We start from the raw sequence: 18,691 nt of genomic DNA on the forward strand, positions 1-18,691 counted from the left end.
TGAACAAGTCAAGTAACCTTTCTAGCCTTATTTTTAAAATCTGACAATGAAGGTATTGGAGTAGTTGATGTTTAAGATCCATCTCGGCTGGGCACGGTGGCTCATGCCTGTAACCCCAGCACTTTGGGAGGTGAAGGCAGGTGGATCACCTAAGGTCGGGAGTTTACGACCAGCCTGAACAACGTGGAGAAACCCCGTCTCTACTAAAAATACAAAATTAGCTGGGCTTGGTGGTGCATGCCTGTAATCCCAGCTATTTGGGAGGCTGAGGCAGGAGAATCACTAGAACCCAGGAAGCAGAGGTTGCATTGAGCTGAGATTGTGCCATTGCACTCCAGCCTGGGCAACAAGAGCGAAACTCCATCTCAAAAAAAAAAAAAAAAAAAAAAAAAAAAAGGAGCATCTCAACTCTAAAATGCCATCCTGTATTTACTCACTAGGACAGCCAAGATACCTTGGGCCCCTGTTAATTTTTAAACATCCCTGGAACTTCTTAGTGTCCATACTCCTTTTGACTGTCATCTTTCCTCTCCTCCTGTTAGAAGACAGAATATCTCCACCTTGAATCTGGGTTGGCTTGTGATTTTCTTTGACCGATAGAATATGGGACAATGTAAGCCTTAAGCAACTTCAGAGATTCTACATCTATTGGGATGGAAAAGCATGTAGGGTGAAGGGCCTAGTGGACCCAGCTGAGTCCAGACTCCAGCCTACCTTCCATCTGAAAGCAGTTGCATGAGTGAGTCCAGGTGAGACCCTCAGCAAAAACCATCCACAGACTTATGGTAGTAAAACCTATCAATGTTGGTTTGTCGTTGTTGTTGTTGTTGTTGTTGTTGTTGTTTTGAGACAGAGTTTTGCTCTTGTCGCCCGGGCTGGAGTACAATGGCATGACCTTGGCTCACTGCAACCTCCATCTCTCGGGTTCAAGGGATTCTCCTGTCTCTGCCTCCTGAGTAGCTAGGATTACAGATGCCCGCCAACATGCCCAGCTATTTTTTTTGTATTTTTAGTAGAGATGGGGTTTCACCATGTTGGCCAGGCTGGTCTTGAACTCCTGGCCTCAGGTGATCCGCCCGTTTTGGCCTCCCAAAGTGCTGGGATTACAGGTGTGAGCCACTGCGCCCGGCCGATCAATGTTGTTTTAAGGCTCTATGATTTGGAGTAGTTTATTATGCAGCAGTAGATAAGTGATATAGAAACTGGAAGTCAGTGGCTCTCCTGAGTCTAGAAGGTTTGAGATGATCTCTGACAGTTATTGCTGACTATCAGCTGAGGTGCCTTAGTTCTTCATGTTGCCACTTAACAGGCTAACTGGGATTTTTTATAGCATGTTGGTCTCAGGCTTCCAAGAGAGCAATAATCAGAGGTTTCAAGGTCACTTAAGGCCTAACCTTGGAAAGTCACACAGCAGCACTGCTATAGATTGGATATTTGACCCTCCAAACCTCATGTTGAAATTTGATCCCTGATGTTGGCGGTAGGGTCTAATGGGAAGTGTTTGGGGGCAGATCTTTCATGAATCACTTGATGTCATCTTTGTGGTAACCAGTGAGCTCCTACTGCTCTATTACTTCCCAGAAGAGCTGGTTGTTGAAAATGGTCTGGCACCTCCCTCCCGTCTCTCTTGCCTCGTTTCTCACCATATGATCTCTGCAAACTGTTTTCCCTTCCACTTCTGCCGTGAATGGAAGCATCTTGAGGCCTCTACCAAATTCAGAAGCCAGCATCGTGCTTCTTGGACAGCCTTCAGAACTGTGAGCCAGATAAACCTCTTTTCTTTATAAACAACCCAGCTTCAGGTGTTCTTTTATAACAACACAAACACAAAGTAAGACAAGCACTCAAGGGGAGGGGAAATAGACTGCAACTCTTGATGGAAAGAGGGGGAAAGCCACAGAGCAAAACAGCATGTAGGATAGGAGGGATTCTTGTGGTCATATTTGCAAATAGCAAACCACACCAGCTCTAGGCACCTGACTAATGCAAATATTTCTTTCTCTCATTGTGTGTATTCTGAGGTGGCAGTGTGTCAGCAAGAGTTCAGCATAGGGCTTGGCATGTGGTCACACCACTTTAATGCAGCAAAAACACCTAAAGTGTTTTTGTTCAAAAAGATAGAGATAGTCAGTTCTGGGCTGGTGGTGAGCATGAAGAGGAGGAGAGGAAGAGGGAAAACAAAAAGGATTGCCAAGTTTCTGGTAGTCTCTTGTGATATGAATCATGTGCTGTGAGAAGGTCCGTAATTCTCAGTAATTAGACTGTCCAACAAGCAATGGATTCAGTGTCTGACCTGACCCAATGATAGAGGCTGCAGTGTCTAAACTTTCTCAGGAGTCTGGCCCATGATGGAGCCCAAGTCACCTTGAAGCAACCCAAAGTCAGGATGAGAAGGGCCAAAATGCCAGCTTTGTATCCCTGTTTACTTCCTCCGGTTCAGGCAAGCTGGTACTCTCATTTTTGATCTTACAATTCTCTGTTAGGATGAAGGCATACTCACTGCCCAGTGCTGAGGCCTCCTTTCATTGTGGGATTGTAGGTCTCATCTGCTTTCTTTTTCCAAGGTTAGGTGTTTCTTAAGCCTTCAGCATGTTTGCATCACAGCCTTCTATTTAATGAAAACAGTGGTTCCTTCTATGAACAGAGTGACTAGGGAATGCAGGGCACAGTTTTAATAAGAGGCTAGGCAAAAATGGAGTCATGACAGCTCTAACAAGCATGACATCACAGCACTGTCATTAATAACATGAACTTTAGAATCAGACAGACGGGTTGAATTCTAGTTTTAATCTCATTTTGAGTGTGCTGGTGTGGCAAGTTTCTAATTTTCTATAAGAAATTATTGCTTATAATTTGTCTTCAACATGGGAATTATGATAGTATTAATAGTTTATGGGTTTGTTGGAAAGATTGAGTAAGTAAGAGTACGTACAAAAGTGAAATGGTGATTTGAGCCAAAGGAGGAACACTTAACTTTCTTTGAAGCTAACTTTAAGTTGCTGGACCATTTTTAAGGACAGGTTTTGGTCTAGGTGTGGAGAAATAGTTCTACTTTAAAAGGTGAAATGTAAAATGAGATGGAAAAGTTTATCTAACACCCTGAGGCAGAGTTAGATCCGACCTCCCCTGTGCTCCCACAGCTTTCTATACTGATTTCTACCAATAGCATTCATCTCTCTGTGTTGTAATGATCTGTTTACACTGCATGACAGTTGGGGACATTAGAATGTGAACTCTTCAAGGTCAGCTACTCTGTCCTGGTCATCTTAGCATCCTAAGTTGCAGCATAGACCCTGGACTGAGAGGAAACTGCAGTGTTGGGATGGATGAGTGAGTAGGTTGCCAGCCCAATCCACTGGCTAAATCACTCCCCAATTTTTAAAGTCCAGTTTAAATCTCATCTGCTCTAAGAAGTCGCCTTTGGTTTTCATCTACTGTGAGAAATCTCCTTGTCAACTATACAACCTAAATTATAACTATTGACCTTCGCTTCCTTTAAAAAATATCATTACTAAAAAAACTCTCTACTCTAGATTATAGGGAGAAGTGGTAACCAGTTCCACAAGTTTTCACACATGATATGTACTGGATAAAACATTTATTCAATTCAATATAGTAAGTTTAATTATTTGAAGGTTATCCTACATATTGGCTAAGAAATCTTGACAGAGGAGATAATCCCAAGCAAACAGGATCCAGAAGTAAATGTGTCTTTATAGCCTATGTATAATATGGAATTTACCCATTAACAAGGCCTAAGAGGCTCCAAATTAAATTATATTGCATCTGTGATATTATTTTAAAACAATTGGCATATAAAAAGTGGCATTAGAATTACAAAAGCTATCTGCTGTTCTTCTAATTAATTTGCTTTCCCTGAGTTGTTTTTCTAGGAGCAACATGCAAACAAGCAAAATTGACAAATAATAAAATTTTTTTATGGTGTTGAAAAAAAACACTTTTGGATGTCATTGATATTACTAAATTTGCATTAGATACATAGTTTGTCTGATTTATTCCACCAGTTTTCACAGTAAGCCATTGTTTAAGTGAAATGTCTTCCTTCCCCACCGAGTTGCTGTGTGTGAACATAGCCTAATATAGCACTTATGGACTTCATTGGAAGCTTGCGTGGTTGTCACCCTTGCTGTGGTTTGGTGAAGTCAGGCCTAAGTGAGGGCGTAATTCAAAGCAGGGAGGAGGAATATGGGGAAGGGTCCCTTTTAACACAGAAAAAGCAGCTCCGTGGGAGTGGAGGCTGGCAATCTGCTCAAAGGAAATGAAAGGAAATTCTTCATTTCTAAATGGTTCATTGACCCATGATAATAAAGCGGGCCTGCCAAAGATGGATAATTATCTTTTTAAGTATCAGATGCCCTGTGGGTGAAGGCCTCCCTTCTCCTCTCTTGAAAAATGAACTCTGATTTTAAAAATGCTTCTTTTCCTAGTTTACCATTGACATGAATTTCCTGATTATGAGCAAAAGTAATCAGTTTCTTCTTTCTTTTCCCCTCTCTCTTATGGAAATCAGGCCTGACCAGCTGAGCTCAGTGTGTTTCCCCTTGGGCTCTGAGTTCTGCCAATAGTGGAATGGGGTTGATATTCTAGTGAGACTAGCAATTGCAGAATTATGGTTTTATTATGCCCCTTAGCTGCTTAGCTCCAGGCAGGAGCATGCTGTCTTAAAACAACAAGAAAAAAGAAACAGAAAAACGTACAAGAGTTTGTTTCTCTTGTTACTATCTAAAAACTAAACAAATATTTATATATATAGTGTGCATATATACACATGTGTGCATACGTGTGTGTATATACACATGTGTGCATACGTGTGTGTATAGTGACTGAAATGTTATTGATGGTGTAACAGTGAATATTAATTTCCTATCAAGAAGTAATCAAATTTCTATCCTTTTTTCTCTAGATCTTATGTGTTGCTGAGACCAATAATGTAAATACGTTGCCTTGTCTAACTTGTAGAATGCATTAAGAATGCTTTATTTGAATAACCAGACAACCTCTTTCTTTGATGATTTACCTTCAAATGTCTTCTTTTGGATTCTAAAAAAAAAATTAGTCTGAGGAACTCTTGTCATAAATTGCTTAACCACATGGCACCTCTCTTAGTTGTGGATAAAGTTCACTATACATTTTCAGAATGTCTGTACTCTTTTAAAAATAAAATAAGCATCTACTTTTATATGTTCATTGCATAATTTTCTTATTTCTCTAAAGAGATCATTTAAATTAAAAATTTATCCCCATGTTCTACCTAGAGAAACCAAGTGGATATTCCACTTGCTTTTTCAACCTAGTGCCTTTGGCTGCTGAAGCGGACACAGCTTTAGAATAGGGGTCAAGAGATAATGATCTAGAATAGATCTTGCCTCCTCGCATAATTATCTCACCATACACTTGAGTCTGTCTGTACACGAATGTCCCTTTCTTTTGCAAGAAATTCTTCTGCATACCACAGCTTCTCCTTCAAAGTGTAATTATCCATGTGTGGAAGCTCTCTTTCAACTCTCTGGAGTTCAGTGGATGGTAAATATCTGTTTCTTCATTCCTTAGTCTTTGAGAGTTCAGGCCCTGGTCCAAGAGGATTCAATCCTGTGGGTATAAACTGCTTGGTAAGAACACTACCCAAAGCCAGCAGCATGGGCCTTAACAGACCTTGCTACAGATGTCCTCGTGTGCCCGCTGCGGCCAGTGGAGCGCTTCTGTGACCTGCGTCCTGATGAAGTGGCCGATTTGTTTCAGGCGACCCAGAGAGTCGGGACAGTGGTGGAAAAACATTTCCACGGGACCTCTCTCACCTTTTCCATGCAGGTGAGTGTACAGATTACTCAGAAATGATTTTTCTTCCTTTTTAAATCCCGGCATTGGGCTTGCTCCTCCTGACATCTCACCAGGAAGGCAGATGTGATTGTTTGTATTTTATGTAGCAGCCAAAAAAAGACATTTCTAATGCAGGGCAGCCCTACTGTCCATCGGCCCCAAGATGGACCATGGGATAGCGTCCAAGGTGATGTCTGAGGCTTGTTTACCAAGCAGGTGGGAGTAATGGATAAGTGATTTAATGGACATTCAGACGTTCCAAATTGCTTACTGGAACTGGGAGTGGAGAAATCATTTTCATTCCATGGTAACTAATTTTTGAGCACCGCATGGACTAAGCCCTGCTCTAATTCCAGGGTGGCAGAGATATGCAGCTTAGGCTGGGCCTTACCTTTTGTCTATCTTTAATTCAAGCTGCAGAGATTGATCACAGATTAGTTAGAAGCTAGATTAACTGGTTGGGTGTGGCCCACTGACCAGTAAAGAAATCAGATCCCCAGTCACTGAAGATTTTTAGGCAGAGGTTGAGCCCACAGTTCTCAGGTTGGGAGAAGGATGTCCATGGTGAGTCATCAGTAGGGAATTAAGTAAATCCGTAGTAACATACCATGAGCTCCTTCAGGTCCTCTATGGAAAGGGCTGGGGTATCAATGTATAAAGTCCTCCATGGCTCTGAAATTGGATGACCCTGTAATTGCCCTTTGGAAGGACACACTTTCAAAATGTGAGGACTCTGTACTCAGCCTGTTAGTTAAACTGAATGTTTGCCATTCTTCCTCCCCTCCTCAGCTCTCTACCATAGAGCTTCAAAGAGACCAGATAAAGAAAGCCAGTGTTTTCAGGTTATAAAGGCTCTGACTAAAAGTGCTCATCTTCTTCTCAAACATATTTTTTTCTTTCTTTTTTTGCTGCCATATCTGTGTTAAGAGGAGCTAAACTTCCCCCAAATGCTTTGTGTGTGTGTGCTGTATGTCAAACATTTGAGTCCCCTTCAGGCAGGTAGTTCAGCTCAGAGTGGGTTTATCAAGCTTATGTTGCAAACTGTGTTTCTGGAGACACTAAATGAAGGCAGTGAATGAAAACCTCTGTTAATGTTTAGTGAGATACAAGAATAAAAATCACATTTACAGGAAATGGCCATTGCTGGTTATGAAACATGTTTCACTAGAAAGTTAATTCCATAAATGTAACAGCTGACTTGTGTTAGCACCTAGAGTACTTTCATATATGCAATGTGGTCACACTATTTTTTACTGTAACCTACAGTAAGATATATATTTATTTCAAAATCATGCCTGTCTCCCCTGACACACATATATGAAATATATGCATATGCCTATATTGATAAAGGAAACCAGAGTTTCACAAAACAATGTTTACTCATTCTGTGCAGTCTAATAGTTTTTATTCTATTAAGATCTGATTTCTGGCTGGGTGTGGTGGCTCACACCTGTAATCCCAGCACTTTGGGAGGCTAAGACTGGCAGCTCTCTTGAGCTCAGGAGTTTGAGATCAGCCTGGGCAACATGGCAAAATCCTGTCCCTAAAAAAAATACAAAAATTAGCCAGGCATGATGGTGCATGCCTGTAGTCCCAGTTACTCAGGAGGCTGAGGCAGGAGAATGACTTGAGTCCAGGAGGTCAAGGCTGCAGTGAGCTGCCATCATGCCACCACACTCTGGCCTGGACAACTGAGTAAGACCCTTTCTCAAAAAAAAAAAAAAAACCTGATTTACATTGTTTGTAATGCTGATTGCAACCCATAAGTTGACTTCATGACCCACTAATGGGTTGTGACTCTAAGTTTGAAAATCCCTGATATACACAGTTGTGCTTAATCCTTACGGCGGGAGTTCTCACCCTGTTAGTCAGGCTCATAGAGGTAGACAAACCTGGCTAAAGTTGCAGAGGCGAAATTCTATTTTGGAATTTCTGATTGTGGAGCCATTGCTTGTTTGGCCATCTCAACCAGCTGAGTGTCTGCTTTTGCTTTATATTATGGCTGGTGACTTGGTGAGTTTGCTCATTTACAACTAAGCTTCAGAAACAGGCAAAGGGAACTAGTTTGGGAAAAGGGTCCAGCTACAATGAATACTACCATTTGTCTCCCACAAGGTCAGAATAGCCGGAGAGGACTCTTCCTATATGAAATACCCCATATTCTTGCTTAATGGCTTATGTTTATAGCAGATTTCCTGAGTAGAAGCTTAAAGTAATCAGAAATTAATTAAACCACCTCTAAAGATAACCAGAAGGTGTGATACTTCACCTCCCCAAACATTTTCAGCCTTCCTTTAATGCAATTAAAACCATAGCCAAGAGCAAAGAGCATGAAAAGTAGCAAGGAGTGGGCTTGCTGGGTAATTTATATCATTTTTATACATGACTTCGCACTTACTCTCAGGCAGAAATGGAGAACTGTCTAGTCCCACATATTTGAAGCCAATGGTCCCCATGAGAATACTATAAATTAACACACAATGAAATTGCATCTAAATTATTAATGGGTGATATTTCTGAATAAGCAGGAGATGCCATCTATGTATTCTCACCTCTGTTGGTTTTTTCCTACTTCTAGGATGGCCCCGAAGCCGGACAGACTGTGAAGGTGAGTGCTTATTATGTGCATACAAATTAATAAGAGGCGATTATGAGAACTAATAAAAAATCACAAGGAGTCATTTGCAGCACATTGCTGTTTCATTATGTTATCTTCGAGGTCAGACAGACCCTCAGTATTAGAGCCATAAATCCTGACATTATAAACTCTGCCGAACAATATGTTTCCCATTAGTTTACAAGACATTTACTTTTAGTAGTAAAATTATTATTGTGCAAACGCTAAAACAGAAACTAAATCAAGGAGTCCGGAAACAGAAGTCAAAGTGGTTCATGTGAGAGAGTGTCTAGGAAATAGCATGTGAGCTTCCTGTGGGTTTTTGCAGCCCTATGTTAAGCCTGGGGTGTCTTTGACAGACCTTTGCTTCTTGACATAGTCTGCTTTTGCTACTTTGTTGTTGAGTGAAGGAATAACCGCAGCAGTAGCATCAAGCTGCCTCCCTTCCTTCCTGTCTCTGTGCTTCTCTCTATTCTCCTTCTCGTCACCCCCACACCTACTCTTTTCCTCTCTGTGTACTTAATACCAAAGTTCAAACCTAATGGAGTCAGTGGAGCTCAAAGATGGGTTTTTAAGTGTGCTAGGAGAAGAAAGGAGGATTTATTAGGATAGTCTCTGCTTCTGTAGTAAAAATAAAATAATAAAATCCTGGCTGATTCAGAAGCTGGGTTTCAGCTCTTTTCATACAAATGCTAATTCCTATACGGGTAGACTCTGCACCTAAGTCATAGAAAAGGCTCTATTTTTGGTGCTAGAAGTCAGAAGCAAGTCAGGCTGGGATGTTAATGTTACACTTTGTTGAAATAAAGTTTAACGGTTCGAAGACTAGCTGTGAGTGGATAAGGTGATGCCCGCACAAACAATGCCAAATAAACATAAGTTCCCTTTTGATCTTACTTTACTTTTGTCTTTAACACAGCTCTTCTGGGACTTTTAAAATAGAATCTCTGGGAAATACCTCTAAGCAGTGAAAGTTTATGTAGGGACTGCCACCATATGGGCCACCAAATTCCTTATCATAAAAAAGGGCTAACCTCCTAATTGCTCTACACACAGGGTGTGGTGATAGACACAGAGACTTTCAGCTTTCCTCTGTCCCACTGTCTAACCTCCATGTGAGGCTCTAAATATACAGATGCAAAGAAAGGATTTAATACCTGTGGCTTCTTTTTGAAATCAATTCTTGAAATGCAAAACACAAATGTTTAAACTTGGTTCCCAGATTTTTTTTAACTCAGTATTCAAATGTAAATTTCAACTATACCGGATTAGTTAGATGCACTATGCAATATCTATTTGATGGAATTCCTTCAGCCATTGAAAGTGGTACTGTAGAGGCATAGCTAGTGACATGGGGGAATGCACAAGCTGTATTAAGTGGGATGCATAGAATGATAATAGGTACATAGTAAGCATAGCTGAAACTTATATGAATAGATAGGTTATGTGATCTTAAAATTTCATTTAGCCATTCTAAAGCGGGATAGAAAATATTTGCTATACAACAGGCTCTGAATAGAGATGGAAAGTAGATTAGTGGTTGCCAGGGACTGGGACAAGGAAGGAATGGGGAATGATTCCTAATGGTTACAGGTTTCTTTTAGGGTAATGAAAACGTTGTGGACTTAGTGGTGATGGTTGTGCAACATTGTGAATATAATAAAGCCACTGAATTGTATGTTTTAAAATGGTGAATTTTATGATATTTGAATTATCTCTTGACTAAAAATAATAAACACACACACACAAAACAAATAAGCAGTGAGTCTAGCTGGGCTGATAACTATGGCTATAGATTGTGTAACTCCGATAGTAATGACTTTTTGGTGTCCCAATTATCTGGCCAAAATGTGTAATGTTTTTGTTACCTTTGATGGTGATGATGTTGGACTAATTCTTAACATATAGTACTTATATATGAATTGTGGAATGTGGTTATTGTTATCATCACCCTGACTATTTAGCTTAAGTTGAATTTTTTATAACAATTCTGTTTTTTAAATCAGCAGATTATGTTGTTTTGCACATCTTTCAGTTGTTTCCAACCGGATCACAGAAGTCCCCTGATATGAATTAATGGGGATATCTTGACTCATTTGTAGAATATGGTGGTTAAAAGAAAACACACACACACACACACACACACACACACACACACACACACACACACACACACACACACACACACACACACGCACACACACACACACACACATAAAATCCCAGAGAACAATGAAGGTTCCAAAGCTGTCCTTTTAGACAAAGTATCCATATCTAAAGTTGTTGAATCTGCTTTCAAAATGTGATCTTTGTATCACCTGCATGAAAATTAACTTTGATATCAGTTAACAACAACAAAAAGTTGATTCTCAGTCCTTATTCTAAATCTGCTTATTTAGAATACTGTGACTGGGGCTTGGGAATCTTCATTATTAACAAGCACATCCCATGATAGATATCTGCCAGCCTCAGTATTGTATGATGATAAAATATTGAGTGGCAATAGCCACATAATTATGACCCCTGGAAGCCAGTCTTGCAGTAGCCAGCCCCTCTAGGGGACAAAGCAGCATCTTTAGTATTCAGCTGTCCAGTTGTGAAAACTACAATTCAAGACTCTGAGCATTTCATATTTTGAAATTCACACAGTTGCACATTTTAAGGCAGCATTTGACAACCTGCCACAGAAAGCACAGTGACTGTTCTCTTCATCTTTGCCTCTGTGTCTCTTTCTTGATATTCTGCCTGATCTCTGGGTTCTAAACCTTTTTTGTCTCATGCTGAGTGGTAATAGCAATAAGCCCGGTAATGTTCTTTTCCCCTGGAGCACCTGTTGTTATCGTTAATGAAGGTGCACCACTGAGTTAGCCTCTTGAACATGATACCACTGTAGGGTTTTTTTGTTTCAGGGGCTTTAAATTCTGCTTTGCAAAGAACAAGCGTGGCCTCGCTTACTCAGTAAGGCACTTGTAGTCAGGAAAGAGAAATATCGAAGTAAAAAAGTGACCTCTTATTTCACAATTGATTATTAACTCTCCTTTTTGGGTTTAAAAGTAGTAGAATCCTGCTATCCGCAAGGTGTTTATTGCAGCAGTTTGATGTTCTGCAGGCTTGAGAAATAATCTTTTTCTTTCATCTTCAACCATACAGATCCAAACAGCCTGCCTGACCCTTCATCTGAAGTAGCTCTCCTAAAGCCCCTACTCTCTGTTTTGGTGCATGATTTGATTTCTCTCAAGGTGTTCTTCGTTGTCTTTTATTTGTTTGGCTATGCACCTGTACCTCTGTCTTTTCTCTAGTTCTTTGAGAAGGTAAGCTTTGTGAGGACCTGGATTTTGTCATTGTTTATGATAGGTCTCAGGACATGCTACCCCCAAAATATGCTAGCACTGCATACTGAGTATTTTAAGGTGAAGGAAACTGAGAAAACTACAGAAGCAGGAACATCACTCTCTGACCTTCCATTTGTCTACCCTCAAGTGTGCCATAAAAGAATTCTCTGACCTAACACCCCTACAAGTAGGCCATAAGACCTTCATTCCAGAGGAGTTCTGCCCTCTACTCACATGCGAAGAAGAATCTGAACACATAGGCCTTGCTAAGTTTTCCCCAATTTATTACCATCAAGTCATACTCTTTTATCATCCAATCATACTTCTGCATGACTGTTCATAAAAATACACAGTTGTCTTTAGGTCTTTATTTCTAAAGTCTCCCATGGCACATAAAACTTATATTAAATATATTTGTTAGGCTTTCCTCTTGTTAATCTGCATTGTGTTACAGGGGTCTGAGCCATGAACCGGGTAATGGTTAAGGAAATGACACAGCTTTTTCTCCGCTGTATTTTCTATGGCTCTTTTGTGTGGGGAAGAGAATGATGATGATAATGGAACTTTGCTTGTTGCTTGTTGGAACGAATCTCATAAGTTTCTAACTTTAGTTAACATGAAGTAGAAGATGATATGTATGTGTATTCCAGCATGCAGTCAGCAATATTCCTGGAATCCCTATCAAAAGTCTCCTATATTCCAGGTGTTACTAACGAAGACTAAAATTTCCATGGATCCAGTTCTCAAATCATGTTCCAAAATGTAATTCCATCTAATCAAACCATTAAGGCAATATTCATTTCTTTAGAAGCGATGCTGCTTAATGAGTTTCATGTGAGCTATCTTTTAGAACAATTGGTATGTACACCTTTGGGTGGGAGGCGGTTTCGGGTCTATTAAAGAGAGATTTATTCCAGGCAGGTAATCTGGAATCTCGTAAGAACTATTTACAGATTATGCTTGCTTACACTCTTCTATGTTTATGATACTTGAATCTTCTACTTAGAAATTTAATTTTATAGTATTAATGCAGTGGGAAGTAGCTGTTAATAACTTTTAAGATATTAGAAATTACTTTTTAGATTGCTCCAGAAGAAGAAGATAATTATTTATAGAAGTATAATTCAAAAATTAAATGAGATAAAAAGGAAGCTCTTCTGTTCACTGAGAAGTTTCTGTGGTTCTACAACAAACTTTCCACATGAAAATTTGGTAATCTTTCTGATTTATGAAAATGAGGACATTTTAGCTCTTAATTAAGTCTAGTAGTTAACATACTTTGGCATCAGAGGTTCCGTTAGGAATATTGGCCCTATTAACTTCCTAACTGTGCACCTTTGGATCAGCCTTTTAGCCTCTCTGAACATCTATTTCCTTGTTTTTTTGAATGCAGAAACCCTATCTATTATATTGAGTGATGGTGGAGAAAAACTGATGTATTCATGTTCAGTACGTGGTATATGTAGCAGAGATTGGCTAGGATTTGGACATGGATATAGAATCTGACCAGTCCACCCCAGTTCAAATCCCAGCCCTGCCACATCATGGCCCTTGGACCTTGTACATGTTTCTTAACCTTAATCTTAAGCTCAGTTTCTCATCTGTAAAATAGGTTGTGGCTAGGCTTTAAGGGGTTGTAACTAGCATTGAGATGGTTTGTGGTCCTGCCAAATTCGCTTAATTATTATACACTGAATTCTCTCACTATGAGTGACTGCCTTTTGGTTAAATTCTTGAGAAAACTTTACTCTGATTATATGACTTGTGCTATTTGAATATCTTATTTGAACTTATAAAAATGACACCTTGAAAATTCAGAAATCTGCCTTCTTAATTGGGGAAAATAATACTGGCCCTCTCTATCCTAACATAGACTGGCCTCTGGTGTATGCGTAAATGATCATGAGTAAGTCGGGGTTATAAATCGATAGAGTACTTCACAGTTACCTAAAGAAGGTAGTCATAGGACAGAAGCCTGCCTGCCCCATGCTTTGCTGACTCAGTAGTTCTGATGTGGGGCCTAGGACTCTGTCCTAACAGACACCACAAATGATTCTGATGCTCACTTCAGTTTTCTGAAGCTGCTTTCCTGAAGGAGTGATAAGAAGCAGTTGTAGGGGCTGCTGCTCTCAACCCAAACCAGTTTCTAGGAAAGATTTGGTGTGTACAGAAAGAGACAAACCTGTATCTCGAGGATGAAAATGATTTTTTTTTACTGTTACTTAATATTTTCATTTGGAAAGACACTTTAAGAGATATGTGATTTGCCATAGGACTTTTATCCTTTCATTACAGCCATGGTGAAGGGTGCCTTGACTATGTTAATACCTAATGCATATATTTACTGTATGAAGAATTGGTATCTTCAGGATGCTGTAGCTTTTATCTTGTAGAATTGCCTTACAGTTTGCATCTCTGCCCTCAGAATGAATCGAGTTTGACTGGGTTGGTAAACCGAAGACAACTACAGTGCTCAGGGATGGGTTTGGGTGTACATGTGGGAGTGGATGCCTTTGAGAAGTGTTGAGGTTCCAAGCCCTTTCCCTCTGGCATGTAAATGTCTCTACTTCCCCTCCCTCTCCTGCTCCTGGTGATTTGAGGCAAAACCCCTAGTCACCAGCTCTCCAAGCAGATGGGTCTGGGGGCCTGCCTGTCTCCTTTGGGAAACTTTCTCTCTCCTACTAAACCCTCAAGCCCTTTCCTAAGTAGATATCAAATCATTGAGTTTTTCCATTTCTAGTTTGTTAACTTTGATTTGCATGATGCCATTTGGATCAAAGCACTGAAAGGAAAATTAACCAAGTCCCCTAGTATTTTCACGTTCTTATTTACTTTTTCCCTGTTCATTCAAACTCAAAAGAGCTAAGGTGAATGAGATGAGAGAGATCCTGAAGCAGGGATGAGGGTGAGAAGAAAATGCATGGAAGTTAAAGCATACTGATGAAGAGGGAGGCCTCTGGGGCCAGACTACCTGGTTTTAAACCCAGAGCTGTCGCCTGCCAGGTGCATGACCCCTGGGCGAGTTAACCTTTATGAGTGCCCCCACATTCATTCATAAACTTAGAAAATGGAGGTATTAAGAGTATCCTGTGACTGTTGTGAGGACCAAATGGATTAATGCATGTAAATCCCTGTAAAATAGTGCCTGGCACATAGTAAAGCCTCAATACATGTTCACCATTAGTTTTATAATTCTTACTTCAGTCCTCACAACAACCTGCAAAAGTAGGCATTAATATTTTACACTTAGGGAAACTGAGGTTTAAAGAAGTAAAATCACATGCTGGAAAAGCACTGTTGACAGATAGTGGAATTGAGATTCAAACCCAAGCCTATCCAAAATTCCAACTCTTCATTATATCATATGACCAGGCTCTTCCTAAAAAATACTTTGTATCCTGTAATCACAGTAGAAGCAGCTCAAGCACAGGTTTTGTAAATATTTTGTCACCCTTACCACATATTAATCTGTATTATTTTGCTCTGCTTGGAATAATGGTTTCCATCTAAAAATATCCAGAGGACAGTCCCTGTTTAACTTTATTACACAGGTGAAGCTTAACCTAAATGCTGCTTTATTGCGGTATGTCAATTTATAGCAGAATTATATGCTTTTAGTGTTTAATTTTTCATTAGTACTACCAAACAAATCCCGTCAGTAATTAGAGGCCCTGACATATAGCAAAATGGATATTTGGCTGTTTAATTTATTTTGATATTTGTAATGCCAACACGTGGCACATATAGTAGGGACATTCAATGTTTTATAGGATTCAGTAAACTGTCTTTTACACCTGAGGCTCAGAGCCTGTAATTTCTACTTAATCACTGTGAAGTCAAACCTCCTGTGAAGGGCAAGCGTTTTGTAGACCCTAAAATACCACCTAATTGTAAGGCGTTATTATTCAGTCAGCTTCTTACCTTTGTTGATGTAGTAAGGCCGGTTACTCACTGTTGTCATTTTGCTATAGGATACTAGTGCTCAATAACTAATCATTGAAGGAGCCACTACTCTGCCTCACCATTTTGCTATGGGTGTTTCAAGCCTAGGAAATCAAATATAAAAATCTCTAACTCCATGTAATCAGCTCATTCTAATTTCAAAATTTTAAACCTGTGATATGTAAATAATTGGCTGGCCAAACTGTCAATTCTGTTAAAAAAAAAAAAAAAAAAAAAAGTAAAATAAACGCAGCCCAATTAATCATGTGACAAAGATTCAGTAATTTTGATTAAATATTAGTGGCCAATTCAACTTCAGTAGATGAGCCATTTGTTTTATTTTTATTTTTTTGAGACAGAGTCTCGCTTCGTCGCCCAGGCTGGAGTGCAGTGGCGTGATCTCAGCTTATTAAAACCTCTGCCTCCCGGGTTTAAATAATCCCTCCCACCTCACCCTCCTGAGTAACTAGGACTACAGGCCCGAGCCACCATGCCTAGCTATTTTTTGAATTTTTAGTAGAGATGAGGTTTCATCATGTTGGCCAGGCTGGTCTCAAACTCCTGACATCAAGTGATCCTCCTGCCTTGGCCTCTTAAATTGCTCTGGAACTATTTGTTTTAGACTGCACTACATCCTTCAATACAGAATGGGGAATAAAAGCCCATACAATAATGTGTGCCTTGATTGAAATTGGGCTTTTTAGCTGAAACAGATCCAAATATTACAAACTTTTGATTAGTAGTTATTAACAGCAGGAAATAGTAAAATAAAAGAACAGGTTGCTTATAGGCTGCCACATAATTCATAAACATGTAGATCTATATAGCGCTTAGAAGGAAGGACACAGATAACGTTCTTACTGCCTCTGGGTGGAGATAGAGAGGGGAAACAGTGCAATGTGGGATGCGAATTGTACCCGAGGGTTTCGGCTTTACAGTGTTTTATTTTTAAACTGGGTAATGTGTACATGGTTGTTGATTCTATTATTTAAAGTGCATTTTAAAAGAAAAACCAAGGGCCCCATTTGAAGAACTTTCCATTAAGAAATGACTATTATAATTCGTTCTCTTTGCTTTATTATCTTTAGCATATAACTAGTTCTCATGCCTCCTATTTTCAAATCTCTGAGGGTGGGGCCCATGAAGTAGCTTTTTGAAAGGTCCACAGTTGATTCTGATGGTTACCCAGAATATCAACTGCAATTTCATTTATTTTTATAAATATATTTTGATTCTTGGTCTAGATGACCTGGACTTGATTCTTTCTTGATACTCATCTCAAATTATTCAGTCCCCTCAGGCGCTCCTCTTTACCCTTTATGCCAAAGTCATTAATAAAGTAAGTCTCAAGACACAAAAAGCAGCTGGAAAAGGTAAGGATTTCGTGGCTGAGCCGGGGTCAGATGGAAACCAGCTTAATGAATAATAGACAAGGCAACCTGCAGAGCCAGAGACGTGGAAGAATTAGAATAATGACCTTCCTGAGGACATTTGAGTGAAAAATGTTGGGATAGTGAGACTCTGTAATGGCCCTCAGGCCAAACATGGTGAGGAATCGTTTCCTTCCTTCTAAGTCAATTATGTTAGTGCCGGGAAAGGGTCATTTTGAAATTCTAACTTCACATGTCATGAGGCATCCATCCTACCTTATTGTCTAATAGATCCCTTCTCCAAAGAAGCCACTTGTTCACCAAAATCAGGGAAGCTGAGACATATATCTTTGGAAGCCTTCTCCATCAGATTAATCCTAAACCTCAGGAGGGAAGGGCAAAAAAAAAAACCAACCAAACAAACAACAACAACAACAACAACAAAACCACACACACACAGTGGTTTGAAATCCTAGGCTTATTCAACATAAAGATAATATTATTGGATTCCAGTAATGAAAACTTCCATTTCTTTCCCTGGTAGTTTATTCTTTTAAACACGTCTTCCTTGTTCCTGACGTTACATGAAAAATGAAGATGGAATTTTTTAAGATGTTGACCTTGCCTAGGGTGGTTGAGAAGAATAAACAACATTGAGTTAACAAAGTGAACACACCAAATATTCTTTTACTTTGTGGTGGAATTCATTTATCCTAATGTTCACATTCAAGTCTCTCACTCCGGGGTCCATATATCAGTACGTGTTCCCCCACAAAATATTTTCGTATCATGCTTTCCATCCTGGTGCCCTGACAAACAGCTCAACAGGGGCTTTTATTTGCATTTAAATTCATCTGTTGGTTGTAAATGGTATAAATTTCCAGATGTAATCAAGTTCTAGCAGTATAATTTTGATGAAACTGTTCAGCCATGGAGGGAATAAATGTGACTCCAAGCTCTGCTTCACCATCAGATGACCATCGATGCATCTCACTCTTTAAGGAAGAAACTCAGAGCATGGGATAATTCAAGAAAATCCCAGAGGAGCGAGTGACCTTGAAAGTCATTAGCATCATCTACTACTTGACAGTTAATCACCCCTGTAGCATTTAAGTCTGTCTTTCATCTTCCTCTATACCTGGAAACTCAAAGCACTGTGAGGTAGCTGCTTCCAGTTCTGAATCGCTCTGATCTCGATTTCCTCACTACCAAAGTAGTCTGTTCCTCCCTTCCAGGAAATGAGCATCCTGCTTACTCATGTTTTTCTGTCTGGCATTCATTCATTAATTTATTCTTCTATCACCTACTATGTGCCAGATATTGTCACAGGCCCTGAGAACCTAAGAAGAATGAGACATAGTCCTTGTTTTCAAGTACAGACTTTGAAATGAACATCATAATGCAGGAAGGCTGAAAAAGTTGTAGAAGTTCTATAGTTAATATTAACATATTACTCCAATAAGTGTTTATTGAGTGCCTACTATGTGCCATGTGCTCCCAGGCACTGGGTTAAAGTGGAAGGCAAGACAGCCAAGGAAAAACTCTCAGCATATTGTCTTTTTCCCCTTACGTGAGTGAAAGGGAACAAATAA

The 18,691-nt window shown here is 39.7% G+C and overlaps 1 protein-coding gene across 27 annotated transcripts in view; it reads left to right on the forward strand.

Moving 5' to 3' along the window:
- FHIT (fragile histidine triad diadenosine triphosphatase) overlaps window positions 1–18,691 on the forward strand; it is a 1,506,756-nt gene that overhangs the window by 1,233,834 nt on the left and 254,231 nt on the right. For all 27 annotated transcript variants that reach the window (XM_063722037.1, XM_063722040.1, XM_063722039.1 and 24 more), the window contains 2 exons: window positions 5,684–5,829; window positions 8,417–8,446. In XM_063722037.1, the coding sequence (XP_063578107.1) occupies window positions 5,684–5,829; window positions 8,417–8,446 (176 nt within the window). The remainder of the gene's footprint in view (window positions 1–5,683; window positions 5,830–8,416; window positions 8,447–18,691) is intronic.

Source organism: Pongo abelii, chromosome 2, assembly GCF_028885655.2.
Source record: "Pongo abelii isolate AG06213 chromosome 2, NHGRI_mPonAbe1-v2.0_pri, whole genome shotgun sequence".
In the NCBI taxonomy this organism is placed as follows: Eukaryota; Metazoa; Chordata; class Mammalia; order Primates; family Hominidae; genus Pongo; species Pongo abelii.